Below are 23419 nucleotides of genomic sequence, written 5' to 3' on the forward strand. Positions count from 1 at the left end.
GCAACGAGCAAGGCTGCTGCCGGGGTTCCTTGGTCATAATCTGCTCTTCCGTTTTTCTACTAACTCCTCCTTCCTTCCAATGGCGCTACAAAAGTCTTCTACAAATAACAACAAATATGGTGCAAGTTGCGCGGGCCGGTCAACAATCTAAGTTGTATTGGGTCACATTTTAATTCTGGCTAGGAATAAAATACGGAACTACAGTTATCGTTTATAATTGTATACGATATGGTAATCATTATCGGTCAAACTTGAGCTTTTTATATATAGGGATAGGATATTACATTATTGTTCAAACTTAAAGAGTCGATACCGCAAATAATATCGCAAGCTTCTTTTTCTTTCCGATCTAATTTTGCTCTTTGACCAAACTGTACAATCAACAAGAATACGATACGGTTCCGATTTTTTATATCAATAGTACGATACCGATTATGTATATACGATCATCACGCACTCTTTTCCTTCACGACTCACTAGTCCTAGTACCAGTGTACCACACGCAAACCACACGATGCAAGAGACTAAAAGAGGCTGTATGTATGTATGTACAAACTCCCTACCCTGACCCGGCCACCCGAGTGAGTTGTGATGATCGATCCTCTATCTTGCGCACAGAAGCGACAGATTGACCCAAACGCACCCCCAATTTCTGTTCGTCTTCCGCTCCTTCCCTGATATCAAATGGAAGCTCACAGGCACAGGCACAGGCACAGGCACAGGCCCATGCTAACATACACTAGCCCATCGAGAATATCTTGTTTACAGGCTTTGTTCAAAATTTCAATGCCCTCTAGTATTGGGTTTGATCTTTAATTAGATAATCTGTTAAAACCTCCTCGATTGTAACAGAGGAGAGGTTGCTTTTATCTACTGATGAAATAGCTGAACAACTTCGTTCCTATGGAGGCAGAGAATTACACCTACATGGGACGGAGCCTGGATGATCTGAGCAGCGTTGATACTTCTTCGGCAGCTTTCAGCGATTGCAACAGCGACAGATCGGGTGAATTTTCCACCGCTCCTTCACAGAGCCGAGGTCTCTTGGTGGTTCGCGCCTCTGAGAATTCCGACCACCTGATCCGCCAACTCGTCTCCGACCTCCAGTCGTGTTCCGTTGACGTGCAGAGGCAAGCCGCTATGGAGATCAGACTTCTCGCCAAGAACAAACAGGAAAATCGTCTCAAGATCGCCCAAGCCGGCGCCATCAGACCGCTCATCTCTCTCATTTCCTCTCAAGACTCTCAGCTTCAAGAATACGGAGTAACCGCAATTCTTAACCTCTCCTTGTGTGATGAGAACAAGAGCCTTATCACGAGCTCGGGAGCGATAAAACCACTCGTAAGAGCACTCAAGACCGGAACGGCCACTGCGAAGGAGAACGCGGCTTGTGCTTTGCTCCGTCTCTCTCAGGTGGAGGAGAACAAGGCCGCAATCGGACGGTCGGGTGCCGTACCTCTGCTGGTTTCCTTGCTGGAGAAGGGCAGTATCCGAGGGAAGAAAGACGCAATGACAGCCCTGTATTCACTCTGTTCTGGTTCTGCCAAGGAGAACAAGATCAGAGCCGTCCAGGCAGGGATCATGAAGACGCTGGTGGAATTAATGGCGGATTTGGGGTCCGGTATGGTGGATAAAGCGGCTTTCGTGTCGTCCACACTGGCGTCAATATCGGAGGGCAAAAGCGCTTTGGTAGAGGAAGGCGGTATCCCTGTACTGGTGGAGATCGTGGAGGTGGGATCCCAGAGACAGAAGGAGATTGCGGCAGCCATTCTGTTGCAGATCTGTGAGGATAGCTTCACTTATCGTACAATGGTAGCTCGTGAAGGTGCAATTCCGCCGTTGGTCGCTCTGTCACAGGCCGGCACGACTAGGGCTCAACAGAAGGTCGGTGGTTCTCTACTTGTCTTCTTACTTTTGGGATCAAAATGTTCCTCCTCTTTTTTTTCTTTTTCTTTTCTTTTCTCCTTCTTCTTTTTCAACAGAGGAGAGGAGGAGGGGAGGGAGGGATAAATTTTCGTTTGTGTTATCTTCTTAGGATTGGATAAATCCTGGAAAGAAATTCTTCCTCCCTCCGAATATTCACCGAAATCTGTTTTGTGTGTTGCGCTTCGCTTTTCGTCGTCATCCGCAGGCTGGAGCACTCATTGAACTTCTGCGGCAGCCGAATCCCGGGTACAATGCGGCTAGGCCATCAAGTACGGCAACTTAGGTCTACTTACTAGGTTGTAAATCTTCTTTCTCCCCCACCGGGACCGGGACCGGGACCGGGACCCGGTAACGATGAGGAATCGGCAGTAAGCAAGTGCTGAAAAGAAGGGAGAAGAGGTCTCTTCTTCGAGATCATATAGTATATGGTTGATTCATTATGGAAAGTATAAGAGAGACAAAAAAAAAAAAAAAAAACCTCGTCGTCCGGTAAGCCTGTAAGGGGTGGAGAAATGTGCAGCTTTTTATGACACTTATTAACTTCATGTTTGTGTGATGACTCCTTGTTCATGAAACATTATTACGAGAAGAAAAGAAGGAAAAAGACTCTGTTGTTGATGAAATGTAAGTATCTTTTCCTTTCTTTCTGAATCGATTGAATTGAATGTATATGGGTGAAAAAGTTTAGATCTTCATATATTTTTATTCTCAAGGATAGAAATGTTTGTCAACTTCGAAGCATTTCTTGAACTTCAACAGCACCAGCAGCCGAGCCAAGAGCACACCCAACACACGAGGAGTTGAGTTTAGCTATTTGGAGGGAGAAGTTACAGTATCCCCAAGTTTCTCCAAATCTAAGTTCCAGCCTGTCTGCATCACCTTCCTGGGTCGAAAAATCGGCGCAAATCTGGTGAGACGTGCCACAGTAAAAACACTCATTCTGATCTGATCCATAATTAGGTAGGTATCCGTATCAGTAACTCAGTAAGCACCAATCCCCACTGGGAACACATTCAGTGGAAGATGCTGACCCGAGTGCAATCGAGACATATTCCGTTTGTTAATCACCCATTATAAGTTATAACACTCAGGGTCTATCATTATCATATATATTAAATTAAAAAAAATAAAAATAAAAGGAGAGTTGTAAAAGAGACGATTGCAATATTGTCAGGCCTCCACTGCCAATGCCGGAGTTCCATCATACTTCACTGAAAGAAAGGACCTTGAAAATCAGAAGAAACTAATAACTACTTTTGGTGCGCATATCACTACTGTGCCACTGCTTTCATTTTATTCTTTTTAACCCAAATAGATCAGAAGGCTGTGTAGCAAGTGGCATTCTCCCGTGGGAATAATGGAGCTTCTCAGTGATCAAAACAAAGAATCCAAGACACACGCAGACTACACATCCTTGGTCTGCACCCAAGCAACCAAACCAACGACTTCCAGGTCAGGAATGAGGAAATGCACTTTCAAATCGACGGATTCACAAAAGCAACCAAAAAGAACCACAGAAGGGCCAATGCTCAATACGAACACGAAGTTAGTTTTGTTCGGTTCAGTTGAAACTTGAATTAATTTCTACCATTAAGTTTTGTTAATAGAGTAACCGACTGAACAATTAAGAGGGGATGAGTTCTTCACTTATCATCGACCGACTTGCGCAAAATAGGGAGTCTATTTTAAGATTTAATGGAACAGTTTCCATAAAGCTTACACGTGTTTCTAAGCGCAATTCGAATCATAAAATTTAACCACGGGGATTAAAACCAAGCAAAGCACAAGCACAACCTTTCTTTCTCCCTTGATAACTCAACATGAGAGCATTCCAGTTCAAAGTAACACACTTCCAATTGGCTATTCCATCCATAATGCTTCAATTTCAGGTGATCACAAAGGATGATGTCAAGGCTCCATGTTTTTTACCAAGGCATGGTGCAAAACTGCAAATCATCCCCACAACTCGAGTTAATGGGGTCAAAAAACGAGTCTCATTCCAGCTGGAGACAGCAGCCCTGTGGTTAAGCTGCATTCACTAGATTTACTTCTCTAAACATCATGAAGTATATAATTCCTTTTAGGCATAACAACTATTGGGGAATCACAAACTATAATCCGAGATACCACAACAAACTTGCATCCCATCATATGACACATGGTTCAATAACACGCAAGTCAAATTAATAGCAAATGTTCCTGCTTAAGCATAAAGATGCACTTGCTAAAGGACTACTTTTTATATACAGATTGTTAAAGCCTAGTCAATGAAGGATTTGGGAAGATATGGAGGCAAAACCTGGGGTTCACATAATTGCCAGTAAGTAGTAATAAAGATTAGAAAAATTCTTACATGAATTTTCTTTGTCAGATAAAGACTTTACAATGAACTTCAAACCCTTGAACCCTAACTGGTGGTTAGGTAAAAAAAAAAAAACTGCCCAATGTTTCCCACTATATTCATCAATCAAACTTGCGCTTGCGAAGGAACCGTCTCCCAATTGATGCGGCATAATAAATGAGAAAAACTAGGGCAAGAAGCAAAACTGCAGGTGAAAAAGACACCAGACAGTAAATTATCATAAACACAGGAAATAAAAACCTTGCAAGTCACCTTCTGAATACAAATACAAAGACAATAAGAGCATAATGTGAAAAAATATGACATATCTTATCAGGTGATTGCATCAAGTAAATAGTCCACTTGTGTGTGTGCAAGTTTCTTTGTTTTTTTTGGTTTCGGGGGGGGGGGGGGGGGGGGAGATTAGCTTATAATCCAACAATGATTCTCATCAACGGACAAAACCAATAACCATTTGGTTTACCTTCACTTCTTTGAGTTTTATTGTCAATACTAAAAATAATATTTTTTTTTTCTCATACTAACAAAAAGAACCAAGTAGAAACCAATTTAGGTAACTTGTATTTTTATTATTAAATTGTTCTTCAAGCAAAATTCTAAAAGACGTGCAAACATAGCATTACAGTTGCCTCTCATCAAGGTGGCATGCATTGGCAAACAAAAATTCAGTAGTGGGATCAAACTTTTGAAAAAAAGAAAACTATCTAGAAGTCAACCCTATTGTGTGTACAGACCCCAGAAAATCACAAATTACTTGCACCCCTTGAAAAAGGGTCTTAATTAAACGAAAAACCACAGTTAAAATGTGATCATTAATTTTTCAATAAAAGAAAAAAAATCAAAATGTCCATATTACCATTTAAAAGGGTATTATGACCGGTTTTTCTTTGATTGTCAGAAGTTCAGTTGAGGTCAAAAGACGTATTTATTCTTTATATGTGGGATTAATTAAAATAGTGTACAAGTCAAATGCCACCTATACCCTTCTTCCTCTCTTCCAGAAGCCTCTTCTATTAATGTGAATGAAAAATGTCACAGCAACAGAAAACTCTGCAACTGGAAAGCTCCAATGGGAAACTTTGCAACAGGAAAAGACTACCATTAAAGCTCCAGTATACTTCATAGTAACAGGAATTGGAACAGGTTTGGTGAGATAACTGTTGGGTTGAGCACATGAAGCTGAAGAAAGATAGATTGATAAAATCATCAAGTTCTAAGAGAGTAAGGTTCTTATAAGGGTTCTCTTCAAGGTTTTTTGAGGCTTCTCGTCTTCGGCTCTTTGGTTTCTTGTATTCAGCTCAGTAGTCTCTCTCTTATGTTCATTGAGAGTTTCAAGGTAGTGAGCCCTAGTGTCAAATACACAATGATATTTAATCTGTGTACAGCACTGAGACCACTGAGCTTGTTCACGAGAACAGGACTCGTACCTACTGATGAATCAAACCTGGAAGCAAATGCATTGGATCACCCTAGCTATCCATACCTTGACCAAAATCAACCTGTTGGTTATGCCATGTGGAGCAATGCTTTTGGTCATAGTTGTCAAGGCAGTTGCCTAGGCTATGCTTAGCATCCATGCGTGTTCATGGTGCCTGAGCTTCCAGGCTGATAGAACTTAGGATTGTGTAACCAGCTTAAGGTCTGAGAGAAGCAATGGATCTGAGAGAAGCAATGGAAAAAATTGAGGAGAACAGTGTACCATATGCCAAGAAGAGGGCCAGACTTCAACATAAAGGAAAGGTCTTTCCTGCTCCTGATTCATGACAGCAGAGTTGCATGAAATAAAATAAAAGAACAGTTACCAAAAAAAGAAAAAAAAAGAAAGAAAAAGGAACAGCCCTAAACTACTAAAAAGAAATGAAGGACCAAAAGTTCCTGCTATTACAGGACTTCAAAACTCCCCCTCAAGTTGTAGCACACAAGTCACTCATGCTTAGCTTGGTACAGTTAGTACAAAAACTAGGAACAAACAACCTCTTGGGGTAAGCATGTCTGCCAACTAATCAAAGGAGGACATAGAGCGAGTGAAAATCAGCTTCATCACAACATCTTTGACAAAAGCTGTGTTTGTTTGCTGGAACAAAGGTGGGGTGGGAAAATTCTTGAAAAAAACAAACTTTTTCTACTTTTCCTAAAGTGTATATTGTTTGGTTGCTAGTGGGAAAGTGAGAGACAAGCTTCCTTGAATCAAGGAAACTAGTCTGGTGAGGAAGCAGCTCAACTTTCCTACCCCAAGGCTTTTTAAAACCCCACAAATTTGGTGGGATTTTTTGGTAAAGTTTGGAAAAGTAAAAAGTGGGACCCACCACTACCACTTTTCCACAAAACCCTTTCCTTTCCTTTCCTTTCCTTCTCCCTCACCCCACTACACATGGGGCCGACATGTTTTTTTTTTTCCCACCCCTTTTTTCCTGCCCCACCTTTGCAAACAAACGCAGCCAAAGTGATAATCCACCTCTACATGTTTGGTGCACTCATGGAACACAGGATTACTAGCAATGCAAGTAGCAGCTTAGTTGTCATAGTACATTTCCATCGAAGAATTTACGAGAAATCCCTGTTCAAGGAGTAATGACCTAATCCTAATCCTAATCCATATCAGTTCAGCGGCAATATGGGACATGGCTCTATATTTCGCTTCACCAGTAGACTTTGCAATAGTAGTCTGTTTTTTACCTTGCCATGTGACTAAGTTCACTCCAACAAAGGTGCAATATCCTGTAGTAGATCATTGATGCTGGCAAAACCTGCCCAATGAGTATTAGAAGGCCAGTAGGTCCATATGGTTGGGGCAATAAACTAACCCTTTTCCTGGAGCATCCTTGAGATATCTTAGTATACAAACAACAGTGTCCCAAGAAGCTTTTCTAGGAGATCGCATGAACTTAGAACCCCAACGGCAAAGGTGATGTCAGGTGTCGTAACAGTAAGGTAGAATAGCTTCTCAATCAAGCTCCTTTAGTGATGAGCATCATCCAATAGTTCCCTATCATCAACACCAAATTTTGATGAGGATTTAATGGAATACCCACGGGCTTTGAACCAAGCATTCCTATTTTGGTTAGAAGATCCAGGATATATTTTCATTGAGTTAGGCTAATTCCTTTCTTATTGCAAATTACCTCTATCCTGATAAAATAGTGAAGGTCCCTAGGTCCTTGGTCTGAAAATGTGACTATAGTTTGGTCTTCACCTCTTCAAATGCTAGCCCTGCCGTTTCCAAAAATGACTTATGTCACCCACATACACAACCATGATGAACCATGTTCTTGTGATGATGGACAAATATTGAGTGGTTACAGTAACATTGGTTAAACTCGCAAGTAGTAACAGTAATATTGAAGTTCTCAAACTAGGTTTTAGGAGATTGTTTGAGACCATAGATGGCTTTATGCAGCGCACACCAATTTTTTATTCTCCCTCCGAGCAGTTTACCCTAGAAGTTGCTCCATGTAAACCTCCTCCTAAAGATCTCCATATAAAAAAATGCATTCTTGATGTCAAGCTGTAGTATTGGCCAATCAAAATAACTACAAGAGAAATGGTTAGATGAACCGAGTTCAATCTGGCTACATTAGAGGTGGACACATAGTAATCAACACCATAAATTTGAGTGTATCCTTTGGCAACCAAACAGGCTTTGAGACTTACAATAGAGCTGTTAGAGTAATATTTTAATAGTAAACACCTAGTGACACTCAACCACATCCCTACCATGAGGTAAATAAACTAAATTCCACATGTTTCGAGAGGTTAAAGCATCCATTTGCACATCCATGGCAGCCTTCCATTCAGGGTTTTAGAAAGCCACACAGTGATGAGACAGGATATCAAAATTGGAAAGTGACATAACAAGATAGTGCACGTGCAGTGGAATGTTAGTGATGTAACCCCGGAATTTAGGGTTAGATTTTTAGGATCTTTTAATTAAGGAACCAGCACTACATTAGGGTTTTAGGGTAAACTAGGGTATCTTGAGGTTTCAGCTAGGGTTTCAAAGGGGAATAGGCAGCTGGTTCTGTAGGTTTTGGGTGCTGTTAATGATAATCTGTAAGTTAGGACAGAATTGGAAAGGTGGGGAGAGAGTTTGGTAGGTTTTAGAAAATTCTGGAAAATTCAAAATTCTGCAACTTCTCTGTGAGGAAGATGAAGTGAAGAAAAATTTTCAACTCCAAAACTAGGGCTGAGATTAGATCTTTGCTCAGCAGGCTTGGGCAACCCTACAGAAGGTATAATGGTGTGTTTTAGGGCTGGAATGAGGGAGTCCTAGTTGGGCTAGGATCTGAAAACGTGGGAAGAAGACGACAGGTAATGGCTTTTAGGGTTTGGGATAGGGGTTGTAATTTGTATGTTGAGAAAGGAAGGCTGTGAATATTACTTGATTGTTGGAAGTAGAAAGAACTTGAAAATTGCAAAAACAAAGCTCAAAGCCAGCCGTAGGTCACCCTCCCACGGATCCCACGACTATACCAAGTCTTTCTTCAAACTCGATCAATTCATTAATCATCAAATCTGAAAAATTACAGAAGACTCAGACTATATATAGCCAGTAAACTCTAAGTAGACTCAAACTCAAAATAAGACTCCTAAAAAGGAAATAACTCTTTCCTAACTTAAACAACTCAAAATTATAAATCTTTTAGAGGAAATAACTTGACTCTCAAGCAAATTGACACACACCATATTTAGACTCTACTTTAAGACAAAGTTTCCTTGAAATTAGGAATCTTATCCCAATTGACCAAAACTCTTAAGTAATGACCACAATAACTCAACATCTAAGACTCCAATTTAGAAAATAAAACCAGAATTAAAAACCAGAAATTATTCTGAACTTAACCCTACTAAATAGACTCGATCCAAGGGTTGAAAATGACCATTCTGCCCCTTTGGTCAGATTCGGCCTCTCTTTGTTAGGGCCCTATTCCAGATGGGCTCAAGCCTCTTCTAGGCACTTTTTGGACTGCCTGGGGCTGTTTACATCAGTTAGATAGACAAATAAATGGTTAAAGGGGTAAAACATATTAGAGTGGATTGTGCAAGAACATTTACCTTTACGAAGAGCCACAATTAAGTCATCTGAAGGCAAGGAGGTAGGAGCTTCATCTGAGGAAGACAGTGGTGCAGGGAGTGGTGGAGGTACTATAGTTGGTGTAGAGCAAAGGAAGTAGGGTGTGTTCAAAGAAAGTCGCGTAAGTACTGACAAAGTGTTTATGGGTGATAGGATCATAGCATTTGTATCCTTTTTGTGAGCGGAAGGAACCTAAGAAAACACACTTGGTAGAGAGCATGATAGAAGGCATTCTGTTAATAAGATAACGAGCAGTCAAAACACCATCACACTAGTACTGTTAGGGAACATGCACTTGGAACATTAGAGCTTGGGTTACCTCAAGGTGTTAGCTTTTCCATTCAGCAACACCATTTTTTTAAGGGGTATAGGTACAACTGGTTGATGAATTATCCCATGCTTATCTTAAAAGCAAAGATACCACATTGAACATATTCCAAGGCATTGTTACAATGGAAAACTTTGATAGGCACATGAGTTTTTATCTCACTAACAAAGGTATTAAAAAGTGTGAGACAACAATGATCATCAACAGAAGTGGCAAAATATTGAAAACCATGTCTATTGGGAACCTGAGAGGGACCCCAAATATCTGAAAGAACTAAATCGATAAAAATGGATTACGAAGAACAGCACGAGTGGGGGTAGAAAACAGGATGGTGTTTTCCTAAGTCATATGCTTCACAATAGAGTTTAGACAAAGATTTAAATGAAGGAAATCACAACTATAAACGAACGAGAGATAAATGTCCTAGCCTAAAATGCCATTGAAGAGGTAAACAGCTCCAGCAGAAATAACAACGGTGAAACACGTGGGGGCAGCATAAGGTGGTACATTCCATCCTTATACCCTCTACCACTCATTATCTTTGTTTGAGAGTCTTGAAAAGTACAAGATGTAGAGTGAAAATTATAGAGTAGTTTAGCGTTTTAGTTAGTTGGCTAACATATAATAAATTAAAAGAATATTAATTAACAAGTAAAACTAATGACAGAATAAGTGAAGGTGTAGGAAATATTTTACCAATCCTGAAATAGGAGGGGAAGTACCATTGACGATAACAACAGAGAAAGGGTGGTTCGATGCAAAAAATGAAGTAAACAATGATGACAAACTTGTTATATAAGCAGAGCCCCAGAACCATTGATCCAAGGGGAGGATGTAGAAGGACGACATGGGTACCTACGTAGGATAGTGTTTTATTATACGTGGAAAGTCTACGCCTAGTGGAAATGGATGCTTAAGTGCATGAGTTGGCTTACATCATCACAGACTGTTGGCAGAGTCTCTTGAAGCAGAAGTAGGTGTATCACCAGTAGGTTGGTGATGTAACCAAGGAGGACCTTGCCAATTTTCTCTGTAGCCCTATAGGAAGACCAAATCTGACCAGGGGTATTTTGGTCATTATATACCCTCTTTTGGAGCCCTAGTAGGGCTAGGTAGATGTAGTTGTTAGGAGTCTATATCTACTTTTACTTTAGAGTTTGGTTATGTTTTGTCAAGTTATTGAAGAGTCTCAATCTGGTTAGGATTCCCTTAGTTAGAGTCCACTCATTACAAGGATTCTAAATCTACTCAAATTTTATAATTTCGATGATTCTACGATGAGTTATGATTGAGTCTTTGTTGGAATAATAAGAGTCCTTACTTCAGTAGAAGTCCTTTATTTTCATCAGTAATAGGCAAAGAAGAAAACAAATATTCTTGATGTGGGACTATTATAATAAAATGTCCTAACCGACAATTCTACCCTTACGAATAATACTACTGCATTGCAACACTTCCCCTCAAGTTGGTGCATAGATATTTATGATGCTCGACTTGCCAACGATATTATTGAAGACTTTGGTACTCAAAATTTTTTGAGAACATTAGCTCTTTGATTGTCAAAGGTAACAAAGGAGATACGGATCAGTCTAGATTCGATCTTCTCCTTGATGAAGAACCTGTCGATCTGCACATGCTTGGTCCTGTCACGTTGTACTGGATTATGAGCTATGCTAATGTTGACTTACTATTTGGATACAATTGTATGGTTGTCTCAGAATCTGGTCCAAGCTCTTGAAGCAGTTCCTTCACCCATAACACTTCGCAAATACCTTGCGCCATCGCTCTAAATTCAGCTTCAACATTGCACCTTGCAACCATTGTTTGCCTTTTGCTCCTCCAAGCTACCAAGTTGCCTCCCACATAAGTATAGTAACTAGAGGTAGACCTTTCTATCATTAGGACACCCTGCATAATCCGCATCTATGTTTGCTTAAAGTGCCCATGAGCACAAATTAGAATCCCTTCCTTGGAGTAGCCTTTAAGTACCTTAAGATTTGGTAGACTGCATCAAGGTGTGAGGAGTATGCATCATGCATATATTCGCTGACAAGATCGACAACAACTATGATGTCTCATCTGGTATGAGAAAAGCAGATTGACGAATCATAGGCAAGCTAAACAAGCAAATGTCGGTGTCAAAGTGGTGGTTTGATTCTTTTTGACTGTGAATCACACAATCAGATATACATTGAATACTACCATCGATGACCAATATTTAAATTATGTAATTTGATCATGAATAGCCCCTTTGGTGGAGAAGCCATTGGCCCTACCCCAACCCTACCAACTTTTGATAGCTAGTCTAATCAGCCGGTTCTTCTTCCTTTGCTTTCAAGTGTAGATTGGGCTTGATATGAGTCTCAGTTAACTTGCACCTGAACATTCCAGTTTCAGTCAGCAAATCAACAGTATATTTTCTTTGAGAGAGAGAGAAATACCATTGGCATAATATGCTAATTCTAGACCTAGAAAGGATTTGAGTTTCCCCATGTCCTTAATCTCAAATTCAGTTCCCAAAAGAGTCTTCAAGTCTGAAATCTCCTCATCAGTGCTTCTTATGATAACAATGGCATCCACATATTTCAGCTCAATTGGACCATCCCAAACCCTAGTCTAACCCTAATTCCTTTGCTGCCCTAGATTTCCAAAACCCTAAAAACTTGCAACTCCTTAATCCCCCCCCCCGCCTCCAATCCTCTTCTCTTCTAGAATTGACATCACCCCACCAGCCACAAACTTCGATGAAAGCTAACACTAGCTCCTAAACCCCAGAATTTCATCCCCCTTCCCCCATCAAAACCCTAAACCCTAGGATTGAATCTGAACTTATAAAACAGCAATTATGATTCAGTTTCCGGTCCTATCTTTCATCCTGAACCTTGCTGAAACCTATCCTCAATTCCCCTCCACCATAGAATAACCCTCAACAATATAAAACCATCTTTATGAATTAAATCTGAAATTTGAAATTCTTTAAAACCAAATTTAAGTCCCAACCATAGAACAAAATTCGGTCGAAACGAAAAACCAAAGGACCGAAAAAAAGTCACAAGTTTCGATCGAAACCACCGATATTTCAACACTGGGTCAAAAATAGAATCAAACTAGTTGGACCATGGGTCGAAACTGAACCAAACTGGCTGAACCAGCCGGTTCACTTTTATAAAAAGTCATCTTCTTCGATTGAAGTTTCGTGCACGAAACCAAGGTGGAACCAGGAGGTTTTGACCTCTTTTTTCCCACTGATTTCGACCTTTTTTCATGGTTTAGGATCATTTTGAGCACTCCTTTGTTGACTTCGGCCCTTCGTGGTGGATTATTTCACTATTTTCAAGCTTTGTTGCAAGGTAACTTAAGTTTCCCCTACTTTTTGATTTTTTTCTTCTTTCTTTCATGGTTAAATGGCGTTGGAATGTTTTGAAACTTTTTTCCATGGTTTCTAGTAGGTAGATTTACAAGTAGTTGTTGCTGGATTGATCTTTGTAGTGTTCTACTACTTTTTTATTTTTCTGATTTAAAAAAATACCTAAAAATTTATATATTTTTATTTGCTTCATTCTCAAAGCATACTGGATTGAGTTGAAATTATTATGTGTTGTCACTAATAGGTAGATTTACATATGTAATTGATTGAATCTGATTTTTGAAGTGTTTTACCAAGTCTTATGATTTTTCTTGTATTTAATAATCATAGTTGTCAAGGCGTCGCTTAATCGTCGCCTCGGCGTCTGGGCTCCTTTGGAGCCCCTCAAATTGGCGTCGCCTTATTTTTAGGCAATAAGGCGTCCGCTTTTTTTTTTTCTTCTTTTTTAAATCACGAGAAAGATGCCTAATCAAAGGCATATATTGAAATACTTATTAGATTCCGATTGTAAAGTATCTATTGTTTGAACCTATATGCATATGTATAATGACGCTACATGTGATTAAATGTTAAAATAAAAATAAAAACAAACAAAATTGAAAGAGAATAAGTTCTTGACTCAAGTCTCACACTCTCACTCTCACTCTAATCCCTAATCTCTTTCTCTCTTCCTCTCTTCTTCTCTTCCATTCCTGCAGCGACACTCCGGCAAGCAGTGGCCAGTGACAAGCAACTTCTTCTCTTCCTTTCTTCTTGCGACTTTTTATTTAGGACCTATTATGTGTGGTTTGTAGTATGTTGGATGACTTGAGGTAGTCTGATATTAGTTTTTTTATTATATAAGATATGATAGATTTAGAGTGAATAAGATGTACACTAAAAATTTCACTTAAAACGCCTCAACCGCCTCAAAAGCGCCTCGGAGGGCGCCTCGTCGACTCATCACCTCAATTAGCCTAAACCGCCTTGCATCGCCTCGTCGCCGTGACAACTATGTTAATAATTATTATAAAAAGTATTTTAATTATAAAAGATTATTTTTAATTAGGAAAAAAATTTCAAATGTTAATGAATACCTTAGTTAACAAGTAATGTGTGTTAGTGTCTTTAGGCTAAAACTAAAGTGTTGGGTTTGTATTTTAACGATGATTATTAAATATGTTTGTATCAAGTACAAACTTTTGATTTAGAGACTCAGAAACACGATGTCAAACATAGCTTGGCATCATGGTAGGCCTCTGACGGATGATTGGAATAAGTCAAGGATTTACCTGGGCAAATACATGATTTCCTTTTAGTTTTCAGAGTGTAAATATTATTTCAAAAAGATTGGATAAGGTGGAGTCACTCAGTCTAATCCATCTAGCGGGAGGGGACTGGAATGTGGTTGGATGCCCCAATGTCCCTTATGAAGTTAAAGTGGCAATGGCAAAATATGTGACAGGAGGGCAAGAGAAGAGGGCATGGAAGAAGGCAAAAAGGGATGAGTTATGACAAATAATGGATCAAACTACAAGAAATCTAGGATGAAGATCATGGAGAACCCCAAGTATCAAAACATGCTTCTATTACTAATTTTAAGTACATAAATACTTGATGATTTATTTGTTTTTGCTTCTAGCCTTCTACTAAAAACCTCTTTTGGACATGCTTTTCTGGACAGATATAAGCTCTTTTAGACTCCATGAGCTACTCATTGCATGATCTCATGCTGAAGGACATGGATCAATGCGATATTGTGAAGAAAGTGGTGGACCAAGCCCGACATGTGTCACATGTCAACTCCTTCATTTATAACCATATCTATGGACTATGGATGATAAGGGACTAGTGTAATGGTGATTTGGTGAGGTCAGGCATAACTAGATTTACAACCAATTGGATTGCACTGCAGAGCTTTGAGAGCAAGAAGGTTGGCCTTAGGTCCATCTTTGCATCGGAAGAGTGGTTTAATTGGGAAGGTTCTTCAACCATAGGAGGGAGGAGAGCACATATTACCATACTGAGTGACTCTTGGAATAATGTGAGGATTATTGTGAAGATGCTTGAGCTTGTGGTGCATGTTTTGGGGATGGTAGATCAACAAAGAAGCCAAACTCTACCACACATATGGGCTACAATAGATAAGATGAAGAAGCAGGATGCAGATCTACCCACAGGCCAACAACAAAATTCTCAACATCATCCAAAACATATGGGATGACTAACTACAACATCCATTATATAAGGCTGGTGAGTTATTAAGTCTAGTGGTGGATTTAATTTTCATTTTATTCTCACACTATGCCCTCATATTCTTGTCACTTATTACTTAAGGGCCTGTTTGGTTACATGAGTCTGGAGATTTCAAATATCTAGAGATTTTAAATCTATAGATTTCAAATCTATGGAGTTATAATTTATAAAATTAGATGTTTGGCTGTGGAATGAAATCTATGGATTCATCCTAAAAAACTATTTGATTGACGTGATTTTTGTGAATGTGCAAATGTATAGCTTTTTTGAAATCTCTGGATTTCACCCCTTACTCATAAATCTACAGATTCATGTTTTTAGTGTAAAAAGGTGAATCTCTAGATTTCATGAATCTATAGATTTTTACAACCAAACGGGTATAATTCTCAGATTCATGAATCCAGAGATTTGAAATCTTTGGATTCATGTAACCAAACAGGCCCTAACATATTATCTATATCCAAAGTACCACTACAAAGATATACCTGGGATGAGGCAAGACTTGACAGATGCCATCCATACTATAGTGGAGAGAATGGAACTGGATCCATCTAGACAGGAAATCATCAATATGGAGGTGAGATTGTGATTTCATATTTCATAATCCACAGTTTCATACTAAGTTATTAACTTGATATTAGATTATGGCATTTAGGATGCCACTAGGAGTTTTGGTCGCTCCATGGCCATAGTGGGACAGGAATCCACCCCTAGGAGTAGTTATTTCAATATATATTTGTATTCTATCTTTCAGTTAGTTACTTAAATGTTGTCATTGAGTTTATGACCTTACTAATTGACTTCCATATGTTTGTTGCAGTTGAATGGTGGTTGTAGATAGCCGTGACTCACCTCACTTGTCTATGATTACACGTTAAGTGCTCTCACAGACATGTTCTGTCATTGGGTGTGAGCGGAACTAGAGCACGTTCAAGCCCATCCACTCAAAGAGGCACAACCGATTGGGTGTGAAGCATTTAAAGGACTTTGTCTATGTCAAATACAATATGAGGCTGAGAGAGGATCATATAAGACAAGGGATGGGCAGAGAGAATAACATGATTGAGTTGGCTGACATCTTTGAGGCGGAGGATGATGATGAGAACCCATTGCATAAGTGGGTAAGGTATAAAAGAGAGTCGTTGTTGGATGAGAAGGGAGGTTATCCTAGTGGACATATTACAGAGCAGGTGGGGGCTGATGTGGATGACTTTTTGGCCCATGAGGGGAGTGCACATGCAGCACCCACCCATCCCTTCGTGCCACACCCCCGTGCATCCACTCAGAGCAAGGATTTAATTGTGTGATCGGACACCGAGGATGATGCGACTCAAGCATCTACCCATGACGATGATGATAATGATGATGATGGAGGGGATGATGATGATGATTGACTTGGTGATCAGGATTCGACCGATCCTAGGGAGATAGCACCACTAGCACAACCACCATCACCACCAGTTGAGAGTCAAGGATGGGGAGGAGCAACGATATTCATGGGTGATAATCAATTCACCCATGCAACACAGGATTCAGATCATGGTGGTTGAGGTCGTACTTTGACATATAGCCGGAAGGGGAAGGGGAAACAACACAGATATGGATATTATGTGGATGACGATGACACGGAGATGGAGTCACGAAGGACACCTCATAATATGGGTCTTACCATCCGATGGATGTGGGGAGCTTGGTGGGCTCTATGGGATCCATTAGCATATATGACTCTAGAGGCTCCATTGCTAGAGGATTAGATTGGCCCATAGATTCCCAGTCATATGATAGTGCTATAAAGAGTGTTGCTTCTACTTCTAGTTATCAACCTTATGATTATGGTGTCTATCTTGGCTATCAGACACTAGTGGGACACACTAGGATGTGTTAGCTAGGGTTTGATGGGATCGTATATGGGTGCTAGGGTGTCGCTAATGCCGATCCTAACTCAGGGGCACGTATGTTTGTGCAACAAATCTTCGGCATTTAACCACGACCACCAGTCCCTCTATCAGGATTTCTTTGTCTAACTTGTGTATTCCCACCATTAGGATATCTTAGCACTATTGATGATGCAGCATATATGGCCACTGTGACATCCAGCCCAAACCTAGCCCAGACACCCTATTTGTTTTGGGATGAAGAAGACTCATTTGATTTTAGACCTTAAATTTGGACCTTGATTTCAGTGTTATTATCTTTGAAAGCCTTAGGAAGTCATGCCAGACCTTTCCTTAGGGTAGACCTGTAATATCTGGCCTTATCCTAACCTTGACCCGGCCCGGAATCTGTTATGTTTGTAGGTTCGAAGACCCAAAGTGGGGGAAAAGATACTTGTGGATCCTTTTGGTTGTTGATTTGGTGTCGGAGCCCAAGCCCTTGGACATTGACGATGATGCCCCTCACTTGAGAGCATTGTCAGTGTTAGTTTTAAATCTGCGCACCGAAGAGGGGTGAATTAATTGAAATACCTAATGAACTCCTGTGCTCAATCCGAATATATTTCCCGAAACTAGACTTCTTGATGGACTTATAGGAGAAAACCCCACTCAATTTGACCCCATATAGCCCCCCAAATCCCTGTCCGAAGTTGCTGAACTATGTCTGGCAAATCCTGCTTGCGCATCGAAGAAGGTGAGCTTATTTGGTGGACCTAATGATCTCCCATGCTTGATCCAAAGGTATTTCTGGAAACTAGACTTCTTGATTGACTTGTAGGAGAAAACCTCACTCAATTTGACCCCGTATAGCCCTCCGAATCCCTGTTCGAAGTTGCTGAACTATTTCTGGATTTTCTGCTGAAACCTTGTTACTGTTTTGGTCGATGCCATCAACCAAGGACCATCGACCAAAGTTACCCAGATTCGAGAAAAAGATGCTTTTTGGATATTCCTTCAGCTATTTAAGTGAAACCTCGAACCTAGAACCATATTTCACTCATTTCAACACCTGAGAACGTGGGAAGGCTCCTCTTAGGGTCCTCCTTGGCTTGGGTGATGATTTTCTACAAGAACCATTGTCTCTCTTCTCCAAGGTATGTAATCTCTCACTCTCTCTCTAATCTACTTCTACCTCATCTTGTTCTTGCTACTGAGTTCGTGAAGAAGGTGCTGCAACCTTGCAACCACCTCTTCTATAAGCTCTTTTGCTTTGATTAAACCTCTCTTCACCCTTTCCATGCTATGATTCTCATACATGATGTTCTTGCTTTCTTATTTTGATTTTTCTCTTCTTTACAACATGAATTCATCTCTTAATCTGATTTTCTCTTTCAATTAGGTCTGATTATATGTTAGTATGTATCTCTAATCTACTGTCCATCATTCCCTTAATTGAATTCTAAGTTCTCTTGCAATTGCAATTGATTCCATTGAAGAACATGATTCTTGCAAGTTTGAACCCAGGACCTCAATTTGGGGGTTTTCAATTTGACTATTGGATCATGTTAATTCTTGCTACATAGTCTCTTGCTACTGTTCCTAACCTATTCCCCAACTAATTCTCTAGCTTCCCTTTCAATTACATCAATTTCTCATGAATGCTAGGATTCTTGTCTTTAGAACATAGGACCTCAATTTGGGGGTTTTCATTTGGACCATTGGATTGTGATAATACTTGCTAGGTAGTGTTCTTACATTGTTATGAATCATCTCTCCAAGTTTCAGATCGATCCGAACCTCGGAAGACCCATTTCGGACCAAAATCCCCAAAACCCATTATGCAGCCCCGAAGACAATTTTGGTCGATCCTCTTTGGTCGATGCCATCGACCAAACTTGTTGCTGACAGCAACCTTGCTCCGTTTTGACCCGTTCGACCTCCGATTTTCCCGATCTCTTTTCTAACCTTTCATTTATGTTTGTCTAGGGTCTTATTACCATTTTTGGATCATTCTTTTGAGATTATTTGATTATCATCATCGCGACATAAGGTAAGGATGGTTGTTACCATAACTACATAGATTATGTGATTCTTGCTTCTATGTTAGAGACTTTATAGATTTACCTTCTTTATCGTCTTTCCTACAGTATATGATTGTTATAAGTACTTCAAGTATAGTAGTGCCATGTTTACATATTCTTTTGTTATCATGATTATGTATTCTTAATAAATTCATATGTAATTGATCATGTTATGGTATGTATCTTTCTATATGATGAAATGTCATTTATGTATGATATGATGGAATTGAGAATGTGATTGAATAGGTATGATTTGGGATTGGGGAATGTCCTATTGACATTTCTGTCCTTGGACATCGGAGGGAATAGTATGGGATGTTCTCCGAAGATGCCCATCGACGCTTTTTCAAATTATTGGATGACATATATAGGACTTGTCTAGATGTATGGCTAGGATGTCCCTGTCGTATCAGACCCGAATCGGAAGGACATTGAGACCGAACGACCCGTGGTAGTGTATGGTTTGATGGGCGCTCTAGGCCGGTAACCAATCCGATAGGGGACATAAACCATGCTACGGATACCCGAAAGGGGCCATTTATTGGTAGGGTTGCAAATAGCTAGACTTGGGCTCACGGGCGCTCAAGACCGGTAACCAATCTGTGAGAGGACGTGAGAGCTTCCCGTTTACTATTTGTGGATGACCAATAGGGTTGATGAGTCCGTAATCTGGGATTACACTGACTCTAGTGTGAAGGATACCGGAAAGGATCGCCCGGGGCGAGGAATGGACGTATCTGGATCTGAGTTGATATGACTGAGTAGATGACTTGCATTGGGCTAGGCTTTTCTCGTGACATGCGCCGTGCACTTATACCAAACGGTGATGTGAGAGAGCGGTGACCGATTCCCTTACCAAGGTTTTGAGATGACTTTACCTAATTTCCCTGGCAGACCCAAGATATCTTGTATGATTGAGGGGGAGTGACTGACGACCCAAAGAAGTATGGTGCTATGACTTAAAGCATGTCTACCATAGAGACTAGCATGCATAGAGTTAGAATCATAATTTCATCATGTGTTTCATATCATATTGCATCATGCTATGTTTTGTATCATGTATCTATGTTATTGTGGAATAACCTGCCTTGCTGAGTTCTTTTGAACTCACTCCTTTTTGCAATATTTTTGTTAGACTCTACTGCAGGTACCACCACTGTTGATTATGATGATCAACACTCTGAAGATCAAGTTGATGACCCGTACCCCACTGGTCACGGTGTACAAGTTGATAAAGACTAGTAGTCCGAGATTGGGACTTATCTGGAGCAGTTCGGCCTTTGCACTTGTGTGCTAGCGTTGGGATATCGTCCCATTTTCTTTTTAATCTTTTAGTTAATTTGTTGAGACCGTAGTTTAGTTTGTTCCCTTGTCATGTTGGGAACCGGTTGTAACCCTTAATTTTAGTCAATCTACCTTCCGCTATTATTATAGGATGGGTTTCCTCCCTCCTTTTCACACTTTGACTATTTGTCCTATTTGTATCATTTCCGCACTCTGATATTATTTGTGAAACCTTTTGAGATCTTTTATAGACTTTTATTATTAAATTATTTGAATACAAGGAATCGCTCTTGCTTTTGATTATATTATTGTCCTAAGTGGCTATGATCGTTCCTAAACTTGATCGGCGGGACCGTGATTCACTCCTCGAGTAATCCAGATAGGGTACCCCCTTGGTGGATTTAGGGCGGGATGTGACAGCTACAGCCGTCGACTACCTCAACAACCATTGGCTAAATATGCCCATCATATGTATTGTGTCTGGTATGAGGAGCAACGGATACAGGGACACTTGTATTACTCATGTCACTCATCAATTCTGTTGATTTGTTGTCTACTTGTCTTAGTTATCTTAGTATGTGACTTTAGGTAATCGAGACATCGGAAGTTGTAACTTGTAACCTTGCAATGCATATGCAATACAATTGGTACTTCTCGATTCTTATCATTTGTTAGTATACTTGAATGTTGACTTTTCAGTGGTTCTTTTTGTTCCTTTTTTTTTTTTTTTTTTTTTTTTTTTGGGGTGGTGTGAGTTCCATGGTGTTTATCATGCTCTAAATAGGTAGAAGGCAAGAAATCAGATCATCCAGAGGTCATATAAAGCCCGAAACCAAGAGTCGGAATTTCTTAAAAATAGTATAGTTTCCATCAAAACCTAGAGATTTCAGTTTTTGGCCAGGTCGAAGCCGACCTTGAAACCGAAGCCTCAGTCCTTGCTTGAACCAGCCTAAGGTCTGAGAGAAGCAATGGAAGGATTGAGAGGAAGAAGAATAGGGTACTGTAGGCCTAGAAGAGGGCCTGCGATTAGATTGGTATTCCTCTAATTGAAGGGCCTGACTGCATAATAATTTTAACATTAATCCTTTCTGCCCCGATTAGTGATGGCTGGGTTACACGACATAAAGAAAGGAAACAGCCCTAAACTACTAAAAAGAAACAAGGACCAAAAGACCCTTTGCAGCCGCTAGGATAGGAAGTTGCTGCTATAGCAGAACTTGAACACAGGCATTGCCTTGATATTTTTTTTTTTCACCCACACTCGATGTCTTGCTTGTCTAGATGCCGTGTGATGACTTTCCTTTTGGTGTTAAACTAACCATGCAAGTAATAATGGCATGGGCATTATATGTCCATAGTATCGAGGATCTGTCTAATAAGCTGCCATGTGCAGATTATTGGTCTTATCATATACTTCTGACTGTACACATCCAGAGTTCCAGACAGACACAAAGTGATGCAGAATTGGCAGCAGATACAAAAGAGAGAAAAGCCCAAAGCTCAAGCCCATTAAAGCCTAAGGACATGACCCAAAACAGCTCATGGCTTGCATGGGCTAGGACTATTGGAGTGGGTTAAAATGAGCCCATGGTTTCATGGGCTTGGATCACTTTAGTGGAAGAAGAATACCAGCCCACTATTTTGAACTAAGCCCAAGTCTAGCTTTGAAAAGTCAACAAAAGGAGCTAGTAGGTGGTGTTGGTTAGTAGTGGGGTATAGTTGGTGGATATTTCCATTATTGTTTTGACTAGTGGTGTTGGGTAGTAGTTGGATATTTCCAATGTTGTTTTGACTAGTGGTGTTGGGTAGTAGTTGGATGTTTCCATTAATGTTTGTAGTAGGTTGTGTTAGCTAGTGGTTGGATGTTACCATTAATGTTTTTGTCTCTTTAGAATGCTATATAAAGAGACTTATGTAAATGGTGAAAAAACAACTTATGAAATGAAATCAAATTGCTTGCTACCATTCCTCCTCTTGGAGAATCCTTGTGTTTGATCAAGGTAGATTGGTGTTCGATCCAATCGATCCACCTTGCGGTGAGAAGCCCGGGTGTTAAAACTCCTTGTGTTTGATCAAGGTAGGTTGGTGTTTGATCCAATCGATCCACCTTGCGGTGAGAAGCCCGGGTGTTACATGTTATTTTGTTGTCCTTATTGTTCTCTTAATTCTCTTATATTGTTCCATTCATTCTTCTTTATAGCATATTGCTGTTTTGAAGACCTAGTTAGTCCTTGTTCTTAAACCAATATCCTTGTTCTACCACTTCGGTTTTCAGCCTTCCATTATATCTGAATTTTATCTATCTTAAGTCTATCAAATCTGAAATTGATTCCCTGAGAAAGGTCCTATTTGGCTACTGTTTTGATCATTCAAATACAGTACTACATTACAAAGACACTATTAAAAAGAGAAATTCAGTATCAGCAAATAAGAAACATTCACTAGGAAGAAAAGGAAACATTTCGGTTTGCTGTGTGTGATGTGAGCAACCCATCAGGTGTTCATGTACACCAACGCAGAAAGTTCATTGCTTCTAGACTATATAAAAGACAAACGATAAGCCAAAAATGAGCAAGATAGTGTCTCATGCAAATAGATTAATAGCAGAAGGCAAATAATAATAAGAAATAAGATAATGTGTGAGATTTCTCACAAGCTAAAGCACCAAAGAAGAGAATAACTAGACGGTATCGGATGAGCCATGGTAGGCTGACTTCAAGAGAACAATGCCGCTGAATCTCTCCTGTTGTCGTGGCAGTGACTTGATTTGTATTCAAGGGATGCAGCTCTGACAATGATATATTAACACCTATAACAGGGTCCCCATTCATATCCCTCACTTCAACCTTTAAAGTTACTGGATCAGCAACCCAATCTATCTCAATAGTGCC

At 40.0% G+C, this 23419-nt stretch overlaps 2 protein-coding genes across 2 annotated transcripts in view; one reads left to right on the plus strand and one right to left on the minus strand.

Moving 5' to 3' along the window:
• The first annotated feature begins 546 nt into the window (after positions 1-546).
• LOC149014436 (U-box domain-containing protein 4-like) lies at positions 547-3215 on the plus strand. Its single transcript, XM_089155163.1, has 2 exons — positions 547-1884; positions 2132-3215. The coding sequence occupies exons 1-2, from the start codon at positions 904-906 to the stop codon at positions 2207-2209; spliced, it is 1059 nt and encodes a 352-aa protein (XP_089011289.1). The 5' UTR covers positions 547-903; the 3' UTR covers positions 2210-3215.
• Positions 3216-3617: 402 nt separating this feature from the next.
• The window catches only part of LOC149014437 (Calcineurin-like metallo-phosphoesterase superfamily protein), a 71754-nt gene continuing 51952 nt past the window's right edge, over positions 3618-23419 (minus strand). The window contains 2 exon segments of the mRNA XM_089155162.1: positions 3618-4472; positions 23182-23419. Of these exon segments, the coding sequence (XP_089011288.1) occupies positions 4390-4472; positions 23182-23419 (321 nt within the window). The 3' untranslated portion in view covers positions 3618-4389.

Source organism: Hakea prostrata, chromosome 5, assembly GCF_041222555.1.
Source record: "Hakea prostrata isolate BN-2017 chromosome 5, UWA_Hpros_2, whole genome shotgun sequence".
NCBI classification, from domain to species: domain Eukaryota; kingdom Viridiplantae; phylum Streptophyta; class Magnoliopsida; order Proteales; family Proteaceae; genus Hakea; species Hakea prostrata.